General features: G+C 43.2%; 1 protein-coding gene across 1 annotated transcript in view; it reads left to right on the forward strand.

The window, feature by feature from the left end:
* The first annotated feature begins 8,675 nt into the window (after positions 1-8,675).
* Lcmt1 (leucine carboxyl methyltransferase 1) overlaps positions 8,676-22,437 on the forward strand; it is a 46,655-nt gene continuing 32,893 nt past the window's right edge. Inside the window, exon 1 of the mRNA XM_077802605.1 lies at positions 8,676-8,941. Within this exon, the coding sequence (XP_077658731.1) occupies positions 8,829-8,941 (113 nt within the window). The 5' untranslated portion in view covers positions 8,676-8,828. The remainder of the gene's footprint in view (positions 8,942-22,437) is intronic.

Genomic DNA, 22,437 nt, shown 5'->3' on the forward strand with positions numbered 1-22,437 from the left:
ATGTGGCCCTGTTTTCTTGGCCACTGGCCGAGAAGATACCAGCACTCCAGGTGCTGGACACCCCCGTACTGGTTTTTCACAAACATATCCAGTGTAGTACTTTGAAGAAATGTGCAAACAAGGCCTCTGGCCTTGAGCTGGGCTTCACAGAGATGTCTACATTTTTAAGATAAGTTACAACTGGGCTCCATGGTAACAGCTGGCAGGGGGAGGAAAGAAAGGGGAGAAGAAGCTCTCCCCTTCTCAGGTGTTGTCCTTGAATGGTTAACTTGCCCACAACAGTAAGAGAAAAAGCTGCTTTTGTGCCTGGAGCTCAGTGGCAGAGAGCTTTCCTTGCACACATGTGGCACTGGGTTCGATTCTCAACACCACATAAAAATAAATAAACAAAATAAAAATATTGTGTCTATGTATAAGTAAACAAAGGTTTAAAAAAGAATATTAAAAAAAAAAGCTGCTTTTATGTGAACTTCTGCAGACTGTGAACTTCTGAGCCCCTCCCCTTACATGCTGGGTATAAAACTCTGAAACTCCCTGAACTTGGGGTTCAGGGGATTAATTGATTACAGCAAAAGCTGTGCCCTCTGAACCTGGCTGCAGCCAAATAAACTGTTTCCTGCTATCTTCAGTGCCTTGCCTCCTTTGTCCCTACAACAATACCATCAAGGAACCTGAACAGAAATCAGGAAATTGCTGACAATTTGAAATGTCAGAATTACAGAAACAGAGATTAAACAAAATCAGCTACAGGATTCAAGATTACCTCAGCAACCAAGAAGAAAAACATTAGAAAACATGTAACAGCAAGGTGGCTCAAGAATTAGAGTCACTGACATCTGTAAAATTCAAGAGATGGAGACAGCGGGCGTGGTGGCACATGCCTATAATCCCAGTGGCTCCCGAGGCTGAGGAAAAAAGGATTGCAAGTTCAAAGCCAGTTTCAGCAATTCAGTGAGGCCCTAAGCAATTAGAAAGATGCTATCTCAAAATAAAACATAAAAAGGGCTGCGGATGTGGCTTGGTAATTAAGTACCCCTGGGTTCAATTCCTGGTATCTAAAAAAATAAAATAAAATTTAAGAGATGGGGGAAAAACTGCTCAAGTCCTAAAAACTGAAAAAAAATAAAGTCTACCAAAAATATTGAAGAACAGACTTAGAGGCTAAAATAACGATCTTCTTAGAAAATTACAAAGATCCATCCAAGTGGAAGAAGGATGAATGTGAATTGAATTGAATGTGAATCTTAGTCTTATGTGATGAAGCAAAGTGAAACTGTAATATAAGAGGAAATAATTGAATAAAACCAGGGAAACTCAGCGGTTCCAGAGGAATTTGATAAATTCATTCAGGACTTCAGAAAAAATGAGCCGGGCGTGGTGGCACATGCCTATCATCACAGATCATCCTAAGTGGCTTGGGAGGCTAAAGCAGGAGGATGACAAGTTCAAAGCCAGTCTGAGCAACAGCATGGCTTGCTAAGCAACTCAGTGAGACTCTGTCTCTAAATAAAGTACGAAATTGGGCTGGGGATGTGGCTCAGTGGTCGAGTGCCCCTGAGTTGAATGCCTAGTACCAAAAAAAAAAAAAAAAAAAGGAAAAAGAGAAAAATGAGATTTTTTTTTTTTAAAACACATGAAAAAGACACAAGTCTTGCATCCATGAAAGAAAAATAATCACCTGAAAGAAAAACTGGAACAATTCAGAGAACAACAGAGTGGGGGCGGTAGCTCTGACTGACCCTAAAATCACACTATCCAGGAACCAGAAGCTGGGGTTTCTCAAATGAGTGTAAGGAAAGGTAATAATCTGCAGAAGGAAATCAAACATCCACAGAAGATCATTGAAGATTAAAAGCAGATAAGATGCACCCACTACACTCTTTACAAGAAAAAAAAAAAAAAAACCAGACAATGAAGAATTTTAAATACCAGCATGACCAAATAATGATTGCACAAACCCAGCTCATTTCAGGGAAAGATGAGAAAAGGAAGAATTTGCAATAGGACAGATCAAGACCCAGCTGCAAGAAAAAAGACAAGAGATTCAAACAGACCCTGGTGTTTTTCAAGTAGAAAAAAAGTTTGATAGCTGGATTGTAGAAAAAGGAAGTGAAAAGCATGGTTTATCTCAAGCTGAAACTAAAAGATTAGTAAAAGGAAGAAAAGAACAAGAATTCAATTGTTCAAGTTGGACATTCAACATGTAAATGGAAAAAAAAAAAAAAAAAAAAAAATATATATATATATATATATATATATATATATATATATATAAGCTTTTGGCTGAACAGGCTGATCAGCTGTCCACCGATGAACACGGTAAACTAACTCAGATCTGCCAGTGGAAAGATTTAGAGATGCAAGGTCTTCACACTAGATTAGCTTCATCTACTCACACGGGGGACACTGTTCACCTTCTGCGGCTGCTGCAAATGTGTGCTCTGGAATGAAAACAAATGTTGGCTGTTTGGAATGAGAAAGCTAGGGAAAAGAAGTACCTAAAAAGAGAGTATCAGCAAGTGTGATGAATACTGTGGGTGCCAGTGAATCAGCCCTCATCAAACTGCAGGATGAAAATAAACCGTTGTCTGACAGACTCGAAAGTAGTGGTCAGGATATGTTTAGAGGACAGTGCAGAATTGATCCTGTCTCCTCTGCAAGAATTGAATGACACAGATAGGAATCAATGTGTTGAATCAGAAATGTCAGAGTTTACTGAAAATTTCGCAAACATCCAACACTAGTAGTGAGGTTTGGGGTATTAATAGGAATCAGTTTGAGGAGCTTCTAGAGATCGATTAAAACAGCTAGTTAAAAAGATGGAAGAGTCAGAGGCTGGGGATGTGGTTCAGAGGTGGAGCACTCTGCGTGAGGCACTGGGTTCGATCCTCAGCACCATGTAAATGTAAATATAAAATGTAAGATATTGCGTTCACCTATAGCTGAAAAATAAATACTTTTTAAAAATGAGATAGTGGAAACAACAGGTAGTGCGACCATGAGACAGTCCAAATTCAAGAACTTCAACAGGTTCAGGTACAGATTTTAACTAACATTGATCCTAATTCAAAAATACAGATGAATTATACTGACCTGATTCCAAAAACATGAAGGAAATGAAACCAAACTTAAAAAGTTGGAACAGGAATTGGCACAGCATAGAGTACCTCTGCAATGCCAAGGACACTTTCTTAGGACAGCTTGATATTTCACTTTCCACGAAATTATCACATTCTTCACGGCCCGTGGAATCTGTTGAGACAAGTGAGTCTCATATATTGACTGAAACTTCCAGATTCTTGCTCCAACAAAAGATTGAAGAACTCAAAAAAATCACTACAGGAAAAAGAGACAACCATTATTGGTCCCTCTGGGAGGATAACCAGAGACTTCTGATTCAAATGCTGCATCTCAGAGCTAGAGAGAAAAGGACATGAACATATGGATTTAGGGATTAAGCAGCTAAAAGAGAAATAGGATGTTTTCCAAAAGTTACTGAAGGGAAAAAAGAGCTTCTCATCAAAGGCAAAAGTTGTGAGGGAAAAATCTTACAAAGGAAGTCAATAAAAATAAGCTGTTAGCAACCTGAAGGAGAGAATGTCAAGTTTAGAAATGAATATGGATTCTCTTAAAAGCAGGAAAATGAGCTGGGCGAGGTGGCATGCTCCTGTCATCCCAGTGACTTGGGAGGCTAAGGCAGGAGGATCACAAGTTCAAAGCCAGCCTCAGCAACTTAGTGGGCCCTAAGCAGCTTACTGAGACTGTGTCTCAAAAAAAAAAAAAAATAATAGTGCTGGGGTTGTGGCTCAGCAATAGAGAGCGCTCGCCTGGCATGTGCAAGACCCTGGGTTCGATCCTCAGCACCACATAAAAATAAATAAGTGAAATAAAGGTGTGGTGGCCAACTACAAATAAAATAATAAGAGAAACAATAATAATAATAATTTAAAAAGATAAATAAAAAGATCTGTGGATGTAGCTCAGTGGTAAAGCACCCCTGGCTGCTTAGCCAACAGAGAAAAATCACAATCACGGAGGACAAGGTAGTTTTCTATGCTACTGAGTTGGAAAACGGATGGTGTTACAGTTTTCTGTCTCCAAGGGATAAGACGAGTCATAGGCTCTACCTTGTCTGAATGGGAAGAAGAAGTAGAAAATCCAAAAGGAAACCTGACAGAAAGGGATCTGGGGAGAAAGTGAATGCTTCAAAAACAACCTAAGGTCTGACAGGAAGTGCTGGCTGGATGCTGGATGAACTTCACCTATGACCTGGAAGAAAAAGCAGACAAAGTTCTAAGGAGAAAGTCCTTCCTTGGATATCTTCAAGCACCACTTGAAGCAGAGGAAGCCTCACAACTAAAGGGAGGCATGCTGGGTATGGAAAGGTAGGGGAGGGAGCAGTTGTTCCAGGTAGACCAAGGCCATGCATCCAGGTGAGTGTCCCCAACACACCTCCAAAACCCAACCAGCACTTTGTGCTTAATAGTTGCTCTTCAGAGATTTTGGTTGAATTTATACACATAGGATCTCATTCATCTACACCACCAGCAAGCCTTTCTCCTTGTAAGAAGCTTCTAGATGCAGCAGGAGAGAACAAACAAGCTAGGAAGGTACCAGGAAGTTTGAAAAAGACTCCAGGAGCCACACCCAAATGAACAGATGTGAGCTGGGCTCCATGAGTTATGTCTCTCACCAGCCCAGCTGGACTTGACATTGGTGGGGCTGGACATCTTCACTTTTGCTGATGTCACCTGACAAGAGTGCTGGAATTGTACCGAAAGGACTTTAAAAGAAATAGAAGATTCTCAAGATAGAGATGTTTAAAAACCAAGCCACCATGTGTGTACTACCTTACAAAGTGACCTTTTGAAGAAGAAGAAAAAAAAAAATCTCACATATTTGTTTTCAGTTTTACTCTCTTTAAATTTACACGCAGGTGTAGTGGCACCTGCCTATGATCCCAATAACTCAGGAGGCTGAGACAGGAGGATGGCAAGTATGAGGACAGCCTCAGCAATGTAGCCACTCAAAATAAAAAATAAAAAGGCCTGGTTCTAAATAAAAAATAAAAAGGGCTGGGGATGTGGCTCAGTGGTAAAGAACTCCTGAGCTCAATCTCCAGTGCCAAAAATAAATGCTTTTTTAATATTTATTTTTTAGTTTTAGGTGGACACAATATCTTTATTTTATTTTTATGTGGTGCTGAGGATCGAACCCAGTGCCTCATGCATGCTAGATGAGCACTCTACCACTGAGCCAAGACCTCAGCCCCCCAAAATAAGTGATTTTTTTAAAAAAGTGTTTTTAAAGGGCTGTAATAGTATTTACCAAACTTAGCCAGTGGCTGTTCCTTGGGAGGAAGGGTGTGGGTGACATGAGAGACTATGGTCAAAGGGTACTTAAGTATTGTCTGAATGCTTTCATTTTTAATGAGGGGTAGGTGTTTAACTTGGGTAAGTAAAACATTAACTTGGGTTAGCATTAACAAAGTAAAAATATGCCAGGCATGATGGCGGCACACCTGTAATCCCTGTGGCCTGGGAGGCTGAGGAAGGAGGATCTCAAGTGCTAAGCCAGCCTCAGAATGGCAAGGCACTAAGCAACTCAGTGAGACACTGTGTCTAAAAAAAAAAAATACAAAATGGGAGTGGGGATGTAGCTCAGTGGTTGAGTGCCCCTGAGTTCAATCCCCAATACCGAAAAAAAAAAAAGTATAAAATATGTGAGTGCAACCTCCCTATATATGAAAAAATGGTGAAGAGTTCTAAAGTACAAGTTACATAAAATTAAAAAGCAAGTCCCTTTCATGAATAAGTCCCATTCCCCTTTCCATTGCTAGGGAAACCACTCTAGTGGTTTTTCTTTTCATTTGTTTTCTTTCAGATCCTTTAGAAATAAATGTGTATGCCGGGCACAGTGGTACACACATGTAATCTCAGAGACTTGGGAGGCTGAAGCAGGAGGATCTCAAGTTCCATATCAGTCTTAGCAACTTAGTGAGACCCTGTTATTAAATTATTTGTCTTTGCTCGCTCTCTCTCCCCCTCCCCCCCCGCCTCTCTCTAGATTTCTAACTTTAGACCTTCTTAGTCTCTTTATGACTTCTTATTTCTGACCATTTTTTTGTTCTCCAAGTTTCCATCTTCTGCTAATGCGGTCTTCGATTTTTCCCTGTAGTCTCAGGACAAGCACCTCTACTGAAATCAGTCTTTCATTGATGTTGGCTAAGTTGATCCCCAGGTCACTAAAGAGTCTGGGGTGACCTCTCCAGCACCTTGTCATCTGGAGACAGGAAAGACCACCCCCACTTGAAGGCAGAATATGCCCAAATTTGGCTCCATCTATAGCAAGGAGGTCTTGGCACCATGTGGAACTTGTGTGGTGCTGCCTCTGTGACCCAAGGAATAACGGGGCAGTTGGGTATGGGGAGCCACAGGCTCAGGGTCTGTGAAAACCTCTATTTCCAGAATAGCCTAGACTGTGGCCAGTAACCATTCTAATGGCTGAAACGCAGGTGCAAAAATGGCAGTTTTTGCATCAGAAGTCCATGGGCATCTTATGATCATCTTAGGCCATCCAGAGACTCCAGGAAGTATGAGCAGAGGTCACCACATCCTCTTCACTGCAGGAGTCTCTGAAGGCAGTAACAAGAGTGCTTGTTGATTTGAATTTGGACAAATTCTAGAGCCTCTTGTTAGGGGAACCCTGCCCAAGCTGGGCACATTGCTAATTTGCAAGTAACAGCATAAAGTGTGTTTAAGTAAAATTTGTAAGTAACAATACTATTAATAATATTACCTCCAGAATCCAAAAAGACCTAAAAGATGTTGGACATGTATGTCCTTAATAACTGTGTCCCTCAAAAAAATGTCCTCAAAGGAGGATGTCATAAAGGTAATAAACTTGTACTGCTGGAGAAAGGCAGAGATGATTAGGACCTTGCCTGTAAATATTGTATACAGGAGCAGAATTGTTTAGGTACACAGTGGGTAGCCAGGTCAAGTCTGAACTGTGTCCCTTTGAAGATAAAGGCAAACTGTGGTTGAGAGGTCATTGAAACAGGCAGATCTTACTATCCAAATCTAGACACTGTGATCGGTACCTTATACTACTTGCTGTTGACATTTATTATCCACTAACACTCATGGAACATGTATACTGCCAAGCTGGGACACTACACCTGCTCAGTGCTTTGTAGAGAACCACCCTTTGTAGAGGACCAGGCTGAGAAAAATGCCCTCCCCTCGCCACCCTCCCTGGCAAATCTTAACCTCAGCTGTTCCCCCTATCATTTCCAGAATGCTAAGTGAATATTTGCTATTTGCGCTGTTTTATTTTGCTTTTTCTTGAGATGAGGGGTCTCATTATATCACTGAGGATGGTTTTTGAACTCCTGAGCTCAAGCAATTCTTCTGTCTCAGCATCCCAAGCAGCTGGGACTATAGGCAATGGGCACTGGCGCCTGATATATACCCCACTCCCGCCCCGGGCTGTAACCCAGAACCTTCTGAATGCTAGGCAAGTGTTCTACCACTACACCCTCCAGAACTATTCTGCTTTTTTTTTTCTTTGTTTTTTGTTTTGCTTAAATAGGTTATAATTAAAAGTTTAAAAGTTTGAATATATCCCTTCCCTGCTTCCAACACAAAGCAGATACAACGGAATATATGAACACATTTCTTGTTTTTCTTTTTCTTTTTAATATTTATCTTAAGTTTTAGGTGGAAAACAATATCTTTATTTTACATTTATGTGGGTGTACTGAGGATCGAACCCAGTGCCTCAAGCATGCTAGGAGAGCACTCGACCACTGAGCCAAACCCAGCCCCCATATTTCTCTTTAATTTATAAAATGCTTTACAACAAATCCAAAACAAAATATCTGTAATGAACATTTTGACTATGTATAACAATGAAACAAAGGCGTGAACTCACTCCTAGTTGAGAAACTGAAGATATGCCTATGAATCCCCCGCCCTGCCAACCCAGTGCCTTTCCCTAATTTTTGTGTCCCACACTCCCCAGGCCTTGATTCCTGGGACACTTTCCCTTGTTGCTTTGCCTTTCTATACATTATTTTATCATATACATAATTTTCTCTAATCAACATTAGTTTTGCTTGGTTTGCACTTTATCATTTTATCTTTCACCGAATAATTTATTGTTCTAACATTTAGCCGTTTATTTTCATTGTTACATAGTTTTTCATGCACTACCTCCTCCACAACATTTCAAAGGAGATTGTGTGTGCAAAGACCTCCGCACAGGACCTGGCAGAGAGTGTCAGCCCTCCCTAAAAGTTGTTAAATCGTTGAATAACACTGAGCCTTTATTTTTTTTTAATTTTTCCTGGCTGGATTCTCTGCCCTTCGCTCCAGTGCTCAAGATCCTGCTAGCTCTTCTGCCCTGAGTTAATCATATTTACAAAATTTTGTGACCAGCAACCAGGAACCAGAAGTCCTCCCAAAGCAACTCGGACTACCCTTCCCAGGGAGCATTCCGGCACTCTTAGGTCATTTTCAATTTCCCTGATCTTGAGGCACACTTCCGGGTCGCGTGGGCGGAGCCAGAAGAGTCCTCCAATGAGCAGCTCCGAGGTCTGAAAGGGCGGGGAAACAGCCCAATGAGCGTCACTGCAGAGGAGCCAATCAGCTAGAAGTTTGCTGGGGCCGCCTGCGGGGGCGGCGTCACTGAGCCGCGCCAGCTAAGCGGGTGGAGACCGGCCCCCCTATCCTGCCTCCTTGGAGTGGTTTGCTCCTTGCTCCGCCACCTGTGGACCCCCGCTTCCATGTCCCTGGTGGGCACAGCACCCCGTAACCTCCACGCCCATGGCTGCTAGCCTGAGGGAGCCCTCTTTCATCTCCTCTGCTTCCTCGTCCACCTGCGACACGGACGACGAGGGCGTGCGCGGCACCTGCGAAGATGCTTCTCTGTGCAAGAGGTGCCCGGTGGGCGCGGGGCTGGGGGCGGGCCCCGGGGTCGGGGCCTGGGTGCGGGGCGGGCCTGTGTCTGGGGACTGCGCCCGGACTCCGGAGAGGGATGCCGCGCGCAGCTCCAGCGACCCTTGGTAGCACCTGTGAAGCGCACGGAGCAGGGATTCCCGGCACGTAGGAGCCTCGGTACTGGGAATGGGAGGACGGCGCTGGACAACGCGCACACGGTCTATGCCTTTTCCCTGGCAAGAGGGACGGACATGTTGCACACAGTAGCTACAACCTTGCTGGGTTGTGGGAAGTGTAGATTTCCCCTCCTTTGTAGGTTACATTTGGGGGGTGGTCGTGATCCCCATTGTGCCCTTGAGACTCATGCCCATGAAGGGGAGGTGACTGTCCAGGGCCACATAATGTTTGTTTGTAGAGCCAGTAGCACAGAGAGGCTTGAGAATTGGTGGTGTGGAAGGAGGTGTGTGTGGGAAGCATTTCCAGTGCAAATGGACCTCAGAGAAAGAGAACACGAGGCTGGTGGGTCCTCTTTTCATTCATTCAGCTTATTTATTGGGAGAGGACTTCGCGCCAGGTCCTTTCTTGGGGCTGATGAGTGGGGTTTCAGTCATTGTGAATAGATGGCAAGGAAGTATGTGTGGGACATACTGGAACTCACAGCCTCGTTGGGAAAGACAGAAAACAAATTGTTACTCGTGAAATCTATAATTATAACTTTGTGTTGTGTTGTGTTGTGTTGTGGGAGATGCAAGGTGCCATTAGCGTTTGTAATTTAGACCGTGATGTTTAGGTTGAGAAGAAAAGGCTAAGTAAAAAGGTGTAGGAGAGTGTTCAAGCAGAGCAAGAGAGGAGTATGGATTGTTAGAACAATAGAAAGAACTGGAAGAAGCAGGCAGGGTTCAGGGTGGTATTGTAGAGTGGGGAATTCCAAAGTTTTGGATGAAGGATTGTACTTTTAATAGGTTCTTAGAGAATAAGTATAGTCGTTTGGGGCTTGAACCCTGAAGCCAGACTCTTGTGAAACTGATCTCTGCCACTTACAAGTTGTGTGAACTTTGGGCAAGTTCCAAACACATTGTGCACCACATTTTTCTGATCTGTAAAATTGGTATGGTATTAATGTTCACTTGAAGGTAGTTTTGAGGATCCAACGACATTTAGTATTAGTTTAGCAATCAGAGCAGTGAGTGAGTTAGTAGGTGTTAGTGGTGGTTGATTAAATAAATGAAAAGATCCATATGTAGTCAAGTCTTGGACACAGTTCCTGATGAGATTTATGAATTTGAAGAGATTACATTTGCCTTTATTTCTCCTAGCTTTCAGGTATCTTTGATCATATCTATAGCACTGTTGAATCAGTAATGTATTTTTCTCATATTGAGTGTCATTTTCTTTTTTAAAATATTTATTTGTTTGTTGTAGTTGGACACAACACCATTATTTCACTTATTTATTTTTTTATGTGGTGCTGAGGATGGAATCCAGGGTCTTGCACATGCGAGGCGAGCGCTCTACCCCTGAGCCACAACCCCAATCCCTTGAGTGTCATTTTCTAAGAGACTCTTTAGTTCCATCAAAAGTTTCAGAGAGAAAATTCTTTTCAGCAGTTCTTAGGGTCATACTAATTTAATATTTTTGGTAATTTTTGTTGTTGTTGTTGTTGTAAACTTGCTTTCTTAAAACAAATAATGAACCGGGCATGGTAGCACACACCTGTAATCCCAGCGGCTCAGAAGGCTGAGGCAAGAGGATCACAAGTTGAAAGCCAGTCTCAGCAATTTAGTGAGGCCCTCAGCAACTTAGTGAGACCCTGACTCAAAATAAAAAGGGCTTGGAATGTGGCTCAGTGGTTAAGCGCCCCTGGGTTCAAGCCTCGATAACAAAACAAAACAAACAACAACAGATGTTGGCCTACTTTAGACCCATGAATCAGAATCTTCTGGAATATGTTCTAGTTATGAAGACTTCATGTTTTTGCCATCTGGATGCATTTCATCAGTGTTTTGTTTTGTTATCCACTGAGTTTTCCCTTTCTGAAAAAACATGCCATGAGAGTTTTTGAGAATTTTAAAATTAATTTTCTAATTATATTGCAGGACTCAATGTCTTTCAGTTTCTATGGTTCTGTGATCGACATCTGTACTATAATACAGTAAGCCCTTAAATTTTGGCAAAATTTATGACATTAGGATTTCTTGCATAAATTATGGACAAATTATTCTCCTCGTTGTGCCTCAGTCTTCTCATCTTTAAAATGGGGACAATACGGGTAATGTATCTTTTATGTGTGATGATCCAAATGTGATAATTAATGCAAAGTTGTTAGTACATGATTTGGTACAAAGTGAAGCCCTCAATTATTAGTAATGTTTTTTCCTTGGTACCAGAGATTGAACCCAGGGGCGCTTTAGCACTAAGCCACATCCCCAGCCTTTTTTTTTTTTTTTCTTATTTTGGGACAAGGTCTCTCTAAGTTGCTTAGGGTCTCACTAAGTTGCTTAGGCTGGCCTTGAACTTACGATCTTCCTGCCACAACTTCCCAAGTTGTTAGTATTACAGGTGTGCACACCATACCTAGATTATTAGTAGTTTTGATTTCCCTTTAGTCTGGTATTATTTGGTTGAAGTTGCTGAATGTGTAGTAGCTGTGAGTCTGGTTTTTCTTGTAACTGTGGCCTGTAACCTTGACCTAGAGCCATAAAGTCCCATTGGTCAAACACCTGGTATGTCTCATTTTCCGGGCAGAAAATGGCTTATTAAGGCATTTCTTAAGAGAAGGAGTTTTCGCTCTTATGGAACTTGATTGGTCATGGTGAGAGCGATTATGATAAGGGAAGAGCGTACCTTCCCTTGCTTTCTTTTATACATACCCTCTGTTTTAATGAGCTTTGCATCACTGTGACCAGAATACTGATCAGAACAACTTAGAGGAGGAGGAAAAGTTTTTTGGGGGGGCTCAAGATTTCAGCGGTTCAGTCCATTGCTGAGTCCATTGCTCTGGGCCCAAGCTGAGGCAGAGCATCAAGGCTGAAGGGCCCCTGTGGAGGGAAGGGGTTGGGGTGGGCCAGGAGATGCACCCTTCAGCACGCATACCCCATGACCCACCTCCTCTAGCCACTCCTTTTATCTGCCTATAGTTACCACCCAGTCCATGCAAACTAGCATGTTACTGATTAGGTAACAGCTCTCACAATCCAGTGGTTCCACCTGTGAATATTCCTGCAGAAACATAGGGGCTTTGAGGGGACACCTCATATCAAAACCATGACACCTTTACCCACCCGTCTGCTCCATGTTCATATTCTGACTCAGGCAGGGGACCTTCGCCAGGTTGGCAGCTTGCTGTTTCAACTTTCCAGCCACCAGAATTGTGACCTGGATGAACTTCTTTGTCTTATAAAGTACCCAGCCACATTTATTTATTATAACAACAGACGCAGATACCCACCCCTCCTTTCCTCACTCTGCGTGTCATGCTCTGGCCCAGGTCAGCTTCCTATTCTTTGTGTACCTGTGACTCAATGCTCCTGCAAAATGAGCAGTGTGTCCTTTGAAGCTGCTACTCCATAATCAACAGCCCTCTATTTCCTCGACCCCTCCTTAGCCACTCTGTCTCCTGTTGCCTTAACCTTGACACAGCCCTAAGGATGTCCTTTTCTTGAAGTCCTCTCAAGTGATCCATCTGTGCGCTTCATCCTAGCGTGTTGCAGAATCAGGGTGTTGGAGATAGCATTTTCCCTGTTGTTGGTTCCCCACCCCACTTCTTGGGATCCATCAAACATAACTGGACCCTTGCGCATTGCTGCAGTCTGCTCTCTCCTGGCCACTACCCTAATTCATTAAAGGTTGGAGTCCTGGCCCATAATCCTCTACCTACCTCAGTCTTTGACACCATCCTTGGTGAATTTGGTGACCAGCCTACATCTGGGTACTCATTTCCTGAGTGCCTCACCTGCAGTGATCTTCTTCTCCTCTGCCTCCATCGTCCACCGCCACCGTGAAGTCCTGGATTGTCCCACTGAGGCTGCAGTGTCCTCTTGAGTGGCCGCCCTCTCCCGCCCCTTCCTTTCCAGGCGCTCCCTCAGTTTATGAACCCCGCCCTTTTCCTCAGGACCTCCCTGGTTTTCTCTTCCTTCAGCCCCTCCTCTGCTGTTACCTCTCCACTGAGCTTAGAGTTCCTGGTCACCATTCAGTAATTCAGTTGGCAATATCTGTTTCTCTGGCCCTTTAGTCACAGTAGACCCAAACGCCCACTTGAGCCAAACTGTCCATTTTTCTCCTTGAAGACTTAGGGTAGAAGTCACACAACAGGCAGCTTGACACTTGTGAATTCACGTCAGCCAGCCTTACTGTGCCCTCAGCAGAGCCTGACCATTTGTCTCTTTGGTCAATTATTTCTCCTATTCTTCCGAATACTTGATTCCAGCATTTTCTACTTTCCTCAGACTTATGATTTATCTTGATCCCCGGTTGCCCAACAGAGAATGGACACCTCAGGGTGGAGCACTAACTTCCCTCTAAGAACCTTCACCATCCTTTCCTACTGTGACAGGTGTCACGTCCTCCAGAGACATACCTATAGCTACACGACGTTGGCATATCACCCGTTTGCAACTAGGGGGAACACAGGCTGGGGGGGCTGAAGGTCATATCAATAAGAGGGTGTTGAAAAGAGCTTTTAGGATTTGGGTTTGGCTGGGTGATTGGGGAAGCAAAAATTAGCTCTGGATTGGGTGCTCATAGGAAGAGGGGACAACTCTGTGATCCTGTAGCCCACTAGTCTTTTCTAGAAGGCGGTTTGGCTGAGTAGGACTGAAGCTGTTACTCACAAAGAAGCCAGTCACTCGCCAGCTGGGCCCGAGGGGTGTTTGGTATTTTGTGGGTGGCACAGTGACCTTGTTTTTATCTGTGCTTAGACAAAGTTATGAAGGGCCCTGTTTTTGTCCTTCCTCTGTGTTGCAGAGTGCCAGTGTGTTGGTGTTCTCAGAGGTTGTTTGTGTCCAATAGGAGAACACCGCCCTGGTGCCAGGCCAGCCGCCCACAGATTGAGGCCCGGCTCACAGTGGCAGGCCGGCTCCCGGGCATCAGGGCTGCTTTTCTCCTTTCACAGAGAAAAGGTGGATCTTGAAAAGATGCTCGGGGGTTTTCCAGGCAGAGGAAGATGGCTGATCAGAGCCCTTGAGGTGAAGCAGAGCAGAGTAAGGGGGAACTTGAGGGGGCCAGCAGCAGGAGAGCATCTGCAGAGGTCATCAGGGAACGAATCGTGGAAGGTCCCAAGGAGTGTGCGTTGTCCTCGGGATGTTCACTGGGGTACTGACGTGATCGGGGCATGTATTTTAGCTAAATCCCCAACAGCTCTGCGGGAGACGGGCCGGGCCGTGACAAAGGGGTGTTTTGCCCCTTCCCATAGCCCCAGTTCTTGCGTAGGCTCTCCTCCCCGCCTCAGCCCTTCGTGGATTCATCCTTATTGTTCTTCCTGCTGCCGGGGTAGTTTTCAGAATCACAGGATCTTGTAACTTACTTCAGTCTTTGGATTCCCCCTCAGTCACAGGGTACAAATCTGCACTCTGTTGCATGACCCATTGCACCTTTTTCATGATTTGGTCACCTCGTCTGGACATTTGACAGCCACCTGTAGCTCTCTACTTGACTGTCTCAGAATGATCTCAAGTCCCCTATTTCCAAACCTGTGCCCATGATTATCTTCACATGTCTGTCTCTCTGCCACCCACCACCCTCAACTTAGCGACGGGTGCCATTCTTCATCTAGTTCATGTGTAAGACAGGTGGGATCATCTTGGCAGCACCCTTTCGCTTTCCCCTTATGTGGTCAGTCTCATGCTGGTTCCCTCCTGAGTATTGCTGGGATTTGCTTCCTTCCTTCCACCTCTGCTTCTGGCATCTCAGCCCAAGGTGAAGTCAGCCGTGGCCCAGCCAAGGCCCTGGTCAGCCTCCTGCGCGCCACCCCCATCACTCTTAAATTCTCCCAAACCATATCTCACAGTGGAGCCACAGGTTTGGAAAAGGTCCACTTGATTATGTCGCTTCCTAGCTTAATGGCTCCTGTTGCAGTTTGAAAAAGACCAAAGTCCTTCCCCAGACTTCAGGAGCACTGCCTGCTCTGCGCTGTGCCGTCCTTCCTCAGGGCCATCAGCATGTCATTCCCTCTGCTTCAGATGCTTCCTCCCACCTTCCTTTGACTAACTGGTTCCACGTCAGTTCACGGAATAATACATGCATTCATTCAACATTCTTTTATTGCGTGCCTGCTTAATTTATGGAGGTGCTGTTCTTGATACCGTGGATACAGAAGTGAACAAACCAAATGAGCTCTTATGGACCATTGATCCCAGTGGGGGAAATAGCCAGGAAACAAATAAGCCAAATACCAGCATGCCAGTTGGTGGTAGATGCATTCTTGTTGGAAGGAGTTGTGATTTGAGAGGTGGTAACCAGGGAAGGTAAATACAGTCTCCCAGGTAGAGACTAGAGAGTGGAAGGCCCTGAGACCAGAGCTGGCCCTGCCTGTTCCAGGAAAAGCAAAGCCAGAGTGAGAAGGTGAGGGGTGTTGGTGGAGAGGTTGCAGGCCATGCCTAGTAGGCTTTCTTTTTTTTCTTTTTTATATTGGGGATTAAACTTAGGGACACTTTACCACTGAGATACATCTCCAGCCTTTTTTTAAAATTTTGAGACAGGGTCTTGCTAAATGGCTTAGGGCATTGATGAGTTGCTGAGGCTGACTTGAACAATCCTCCTGCCTCAGCTTCCTATGTTGCTGACATTATAGGCCTGCACCACCATGCCAGGCTCTACTAGGCTCTAGTAAGGATCCAGTTTTTACCCTGAGATCAGAGTCATGGAGGATTTGGAACCCAAGAGTGAAAAGATCTGAATTGAGTTTTAGCAGGATCAGTGCAGTTTCTCTGCTGGGAACAGACTGTAGCAGGCGAGGATGGCGGCAGGGAGATTAAATCTACCAGTGCAGGGAGCATCCGAAGTGACAGATGCTGTGCTTGGTGCAGAATGGTAGTGGAGGAGGTGCTGAGAAGCATCAGGCTCTGGATGCATTTGGAAGATGGAGCTGATATAATATGCTGACAGATGGATGTGGGGTGGGACTGAGGAGTCCAGGATGGCTCCAGGGTGCTTGAATAGCTCAGATGTGGCTCTGTCAAAGAGGTGCTCTGACACCACAGATCTCCGCCTAGCATCCCCTGGGTCTCTTTTGTAGTCAACAGCCCAGAAGTTCATTACTTAATGTTTGTCCACCCCAAACTTGACACAGAGCAGGGACCATGCCTGCCTGTGTGCCATCGACATTGAAGACACACAGTGAGTATTTGTCATGTTAGAAGCTGAATATGCACATGTTCAAGATTACATTTCCTGGTGAGGTCTTAAAATTCTTTTTTTCTCTTTTACTGGTTTTGAGCAGTCTATATATTTTTAATTTTTTTGTTGTTTTTTATTTTTTTGTATCTTTATTTATATGTGGTGCTGAGAACCCAGTGCCTCACACATGCTAGGCAGGTGCTCTCCCACTGAACTACAAACCCAGCCCTAGTCTATATTTTTTAAGAAACCAGATCAGGGCCTGTAAGGCTGAAATTTCATTGTGAAACTTACAGCCCTTAATTTAGTTTCTTTACCAAATTGAAAAATGCCCTCCCTTCCTCCTGACCTGGAAGCAGGTCCCAGGGTCACCTGCAGGCAAAGCCAGATTTTTCCCGAGGGCTCTGGCCCTAGGCCTTTCCAGCACATTGCGTCTTATAGCTGAACCCCAGGGAGCAAGGTAGAGATTTGATCTGAAATGTTTTCAAGGTAGGTACTATTTTCCATTCCCAGAGAAGATTTGCCACTTTAGAAGTAGAACATTCTGTTGAAGATGAATGAGCTGCAAAACTTGTCCATGTGTAAAGTATAATAAATTATGGAGGACTTCTTTCTTTCTTTCCTTTTTCATTTTTTTAAAGGAACAAATTCAGTTTTGGAAAATATCTGTCAAAGATAATGATCTTGGATCTAGAATATCAATATCCCATAATGTTTTCCTCTTAAAAGCTTAATTTTGTAATGGCAGTGGTGAGTACCTCCCTGCCCCCTTTAGTGCTCTAATGTAGGCATTTGGCACGTGTCATTTCACCCAGGCTTGCCTCATTCTTTTTTAATGGCTGCACGGTGTTCTGGGTGTGGTGGTGCTTTAACCATTCTTCTGTTATTGTACTGAGATGGTTCTGTTTTTGCTACTCAGATCATGCTGTGGTCAGCATCTTCCCACATGTGTTTGAGTATTCCTAGGAAAGATATTTGTGGGATGAAATTTCTGTAAAATTGTCCCGGGAAGAGGTTGTATTAGTTTCTTTTTCCATTCACATTGAATGAGATGCAAATATTGAATATTGTCAGTTTCTAAATTGTTTCATGAACTGGCAAGTGGAAAATAATAGTTTTTAAATTTGAAATTGGCAGATTTTTGTGTGATCCCTATCTACATATCTCCATATCTCTTCTTATTGGGTTGTTTGGCTTTTTCTTGTTTGTTTTGTTTTGTTTTGTTTTTTGGCAGTTCTGGAGATTGAACCCAGGGTCATATGCATGCTGTGCAAGCACTTTTTTTTTTTTTTTAAACCACTGAGCTTCATCTTGTGTGTTTATTATTGGTTTGTAAGAACTTTCTCTATCAAGGATTGGACTCTGTATTTGTTGCAGTGTTTTCTGGAAACCTGCTACATGTCTTTCAGTTTAACTTGTTCAGTGGGTTTTATAGTAACAGAAGTAGTAAAGCTTTATGTTGTGAAATCTGACAATCTTGCCTGGCATGGTGCACACACCTGTAATCCCAGCTATCAAGGAAACTGAGGCAGGAGGATTTTAAGTTTGGGGTCAGCCTGAGCAACTTCATGAGATCCTGTCTCAAGAAAACAAAAATAAAAAAGAAGGGCTAAGCATGTAGCTCAGTGGTAGAGCACTTGCCTAGCATGCAGGAGACCTGAGTTCAATCCCCTGTACCACAAACTCCTCCCCCACAAAGTCTGACAGTCTTTTTATATATATATATATATATATATATATATATATATATATAAAATTTTTTTTTTGTAGTTATACACAGTAACTTTTATTTATTTTTATGTGGTGCTGAGGATCGAACCCAGGGCCTTGCACCTTCGAGGCGAGTGCTCTACCACTGAGCCACAACCCCAGCCCTCCCCCTGTTTTTTATGAAGTTATATTTTAGACCAAATTCAAATAGGACAATTTAGTAAGATTTCTAATCACTTATAGAATTACACTGGGAACTCTTTATACGTAATGTGCTACTGAACTGTAGACATGAACTAGCACTGTATTTATTGACTATTGACTCCAAAATCACTCCTACTATACACTCCAACTTAAAATAAACAAGCATTTCCATTTGTGTGATTAAATATTAGTCAATATAGCCAATGTAATTGATGCCAAATATTGGAATAGAAAGCATGAATCTAAATATGCAATAATCATGCACAATTAATCATGAAGATCCATTTCCAGTAGTCCTCTGAGGTCAGATTTTATGTACGGTAATGGCATCTGTTGAGGATAATTCTGTCTTTCTTTGACAAAAAAAGTAAACTATGATGTCATGTTATAAAATGTAAATTAGTGTTTAACAGTTAAGGAATTTCTTTCCTTTTGATTTAATATATTCTAACAATTTTGAGAATTTGGATTTTTTTTAATATTTATTTTTTAGTTTTAGGTGGACACAGTATCCTTATTTTATTTTTATGTGGTGCTGAGACTCGAACCCAATGCCTCACGCATGCTAAGCGAGTATGCTACCACTTGAGCCACATCCCCAGCCCATGAGAATTTGGATCTTGAGATGATAAGAACCAAGCATAAAAGCCTGATCTACTTTGAAATCAATGTATATATATGCTTTATTTATTTATTCTGTATATATTTTTTGGATTCAAAAGTTCCTTTTAGGGGCTGGGATTGTGGCTCCCAGCGATAGAACACTTGCCTAGCAAGTGTGAGGCCCTGGGTTCGATTCTCAGTACCAATAAAAATAAATTAAAAAAGTATTGTGTCCAACTACAATTAAAAAGTAAATAAATAGGGGCTGGGGATGTGGTTCAGCGGTAGCGCGCTCGCCTGGCATGCGTGCGGCCCGGGTTCGATCCTCAGCACCACATACCAACAAAGATGTTGTGTCCGCCGAGAACTAAAAAATAAATATTAAAAATTAAAAAAAAAAAAAAGTAAATAAATAAATAAAAAAATATATATATTTTAAAAGTTCCTTTTATTTATCCATGCAGCTTTTGAAGTTACACATTTCTCTTTCTTTTTTTTGGTATTGGGGATTGAACTCAGGGGCATTTGACCACTGAGCCATGTCCCCAACCCAATTATTTTGTATTTTATTTAGAGACAGGATCTTGTTGAGTTGCTTAGTGCCTCACCATTGCTGAGGCTGGCTTTGAACTCACAATCCTCTTGTCTCAGCCTATTGAGCCACTGGGATTATAGACATGCGCTACTGTGCCTGGCTACATTTTTTTTTAAATTTGTTTTTAGATATACATGACAGTAGAGTGTATTTTGACATATTATACTTACTCTAATTAGGATCCCATTCTCCCAGTTGTACATGATGTAGAGATTCACTGTGATGTATTCATGTATGAACACAGAAAAGTTATGTCACATCTGATAATCTTTACCTTTGGGGTTGAGAGTTATTTCTAAACATCTTTAGAAAGATGTTTCTAATCATCATAACAGGTTCTATTGTAAGATGCAGTCATTTTGTCCCTGGTCATTATTGTCTATCTTTGTATGTTGATTTGAGACATCACTTGTATTATGTACTACATTCTTACATATGTGGTAATACAGTAATGTGTGTGTCTCCTTGATTTGCAGTTGACATTGTTTTTGTTTGTTTGTTTGTACATTGAGTGAGAGCTCCCTTAGCTTGTTTTTCAGGGTAAGGATAGGTTTGTAGTAAGGAAGTCAGGATTTTCCTAGTTCATTTTAACAACTGTTCTTCAGGAAGGCAGAGGAAATAAAAGGGATGCTAGCTAAAGACGTGTGTTTTGAGCCCATTCCTTGTCATCAAGAAAGCGAGTTCTTTTCAGGAATCCCTAGTCTGTAAACTTCCTATTGGCCAGGCCTAAGATCCAGGGAGGGAAGAATTCTGACCGGGCAGATTGATACCGCAAACAGAATCTTAGTAAGAAGGAAGCAGGTGGTAGAGGTTAGAACGTGCTGTGGTCGAAGGTGACCCCCAAATTCATGAGTTGGAAACTTAATTTCTGCTACAGCAGTGTTGCTAGTGGGGCCTTGTGGCAGGTGTTTAGGTCCAGAGGCCTCTGCCCTCTTGAGTGGATTAATGACACTGTAACAAGGGCTGGCTAGCGTGGGTTTGTGCCCTCTTCCCCTTCCTTCGTCGTGTGGATGCAGCAAGAAGGCCATACCAGAGACCAAACCTTGGTCTTGAATGCCCCAGCCTCCAGATCTACAGGGAAATAAATTTCTGTTGTTTATGAATCTACCACGCGGCCTGCGCAGTGGTTTCATTAATGAGGTTCTAGGCATAAAGTTAGTTAGACGAGATCGAAATAAAACACAAGACTCAATTACCTTAATTCTATTGCCAGGTCCGAGACGGCTCCCCTCTCTGGTTCGCTCCTCTAGCCGCCCAGCAGGGCAGCAAGGATTCCTCAGGGCTAGCAGGAGAGAGAGACAGAGCATGCCGGGGACTAGCCTTTTATTAGGGAACCAGAGATTCAGGGGAGAATTCCATCCAATGAAGGTTGAGGGGGGGCTGCACTCCAAGGTCAGGGTCAGCGATTGGGCCCCCGGGGTCAGTGGTCAGGCACACCCCCACACGGATGGGCTCTCTCATCAGGAAAGGGCCGGGAAAAACTTCGACTTTTGCCAAAGTGCCTCAGACCCTCAACGGGAGGCACCCGATCACGTGTGAGAATGGCTCCCCACATATGAACTATTCAATCTCAGGCATTTTCTTATCATATCACAAGGCATACTATGACAGAAGGGGAACTTGGATGGTTGGCTTCATCCCCCTCCTCACCTCCTCCCTCAGGTACTCTCTTTTTTTTTTTTTTTTTTAATGTGGTGCTGACACTTGAACCCAGTGCCTCACACATACCAGGTGAATGTGCTACCGCTGAGCCACAGCCACAGCCCCTCCCCAGGTACTTTTGAAAGGGATGAGAGAAAGGAAAGGTCGGGGGCGTGGGGTGGGGGATAGGGGAATAGAGGGAGATAATTTACATATAATAAAATGCTAAGTCTTCGTGTTTTTTTTTTTTTTTTTATAAAGAGCGAGAGAAGAGAGGAGAGAGAGAGAGAGAATTTTAATATTTATTTTTTAGTTCTTGGCGGACACAACATCTTTGTTGGTATGTGATGCTGAGGATCGAACCCGGGCCGCACGCATGCCAGGCGAGCGCGCTACCGCTTGAGCCACATCCCCAGCCCCTCGTGGTTTGTTTTGATGAGTGATATAATTATATGCATCTTTGTACCACCACCCAAAACATGTTTCTGAAACTCCAGAATGTTCTCTCATATCTCCTTCTAGTAAGTCTCCTACCCACCATTTTCTGATTTTGGCTACTGTTAGAGTAGATTTGCTTATTCTTGAACATCATATACATGGACTTGTATAGAACATATTGTTTTGTGGGTTTTTTTTTTTTCACTCAACAGGTTACTTGAAGTTTATCCACGTTGCGTATGTTGTCAAAGAAAAACAAAGCCAGGTAATAAAGTGCTGTTGGGAGATTTTAATCAGTACTAACTCTTAGAGTTCAGTTTAAGCCAGCATGAATTGAACTAACTGAACTTGAGTTTGAGTAGAGGTGACTAGTTATTTTAGGGGGAACGATGAAGCAGGGAGGTGAGCAGGGGCTCAGTAGGTTCAGGAGGTGAAAAATTACAAAGAGCAGGAAGGCTGGTTGGTTCATGGACACCCAGCTGGCTTTGCTAACTGGTGCTTTTGGAAGTTAGGCTCCTGCTTCCCATGGAGGCTGAGGCCAGAGCCCTGTCTTCAGGTATTGAATGAAATGGCCAGTTCTTTTGGCAGCCTTGAGTTTCCTCAGGCGGGAACTTAAAGGGGTGATGGGCTGTTAGAAATTATGTTAGTGTTTGCTCAGATCTTTGTAGGCCAAGGCTGAGGCCTGTCAGGAAGAAGGCTCAGAGGAGCCTGGCTAGAGTTGGGTCCAGGAGAGAATCTTTGTCAATGTAAAATGATTTGCGTCTTTTTCCTGGTGTGTGATTTTTTTTTTCTTCCTGAGCATTTACCTGCTGATGGACATTCACACCGTGTCCAGCGTGACCATTGTAAATGGGCTGTGAACATTCTTGTATAAGACTTTTCATTTCTCCTGGATTCTCCTTGCTAGGAGTAGAATTGCTTAATCATAGGGTGGTTGATACTTAACTGCCAAACTAATTTCCAAAGCGGCTT

Source organism: Urocitellus parryii, chromosome 9 (assembly GCF_045843805.1).
Source record: "Urocitellus parryii isolate mUroPar1 chromosome 9, mUroPar1.hap1, whole genome shotgun sequence".
In the NCBI taxonomy this organism is placed as follows: domain Eukaryota; kingdom Metazoa; phylum Chordata; class Mammalia; order Rodentia; family Sciuridae; genus Urocitellus; species Urocitellus parryii.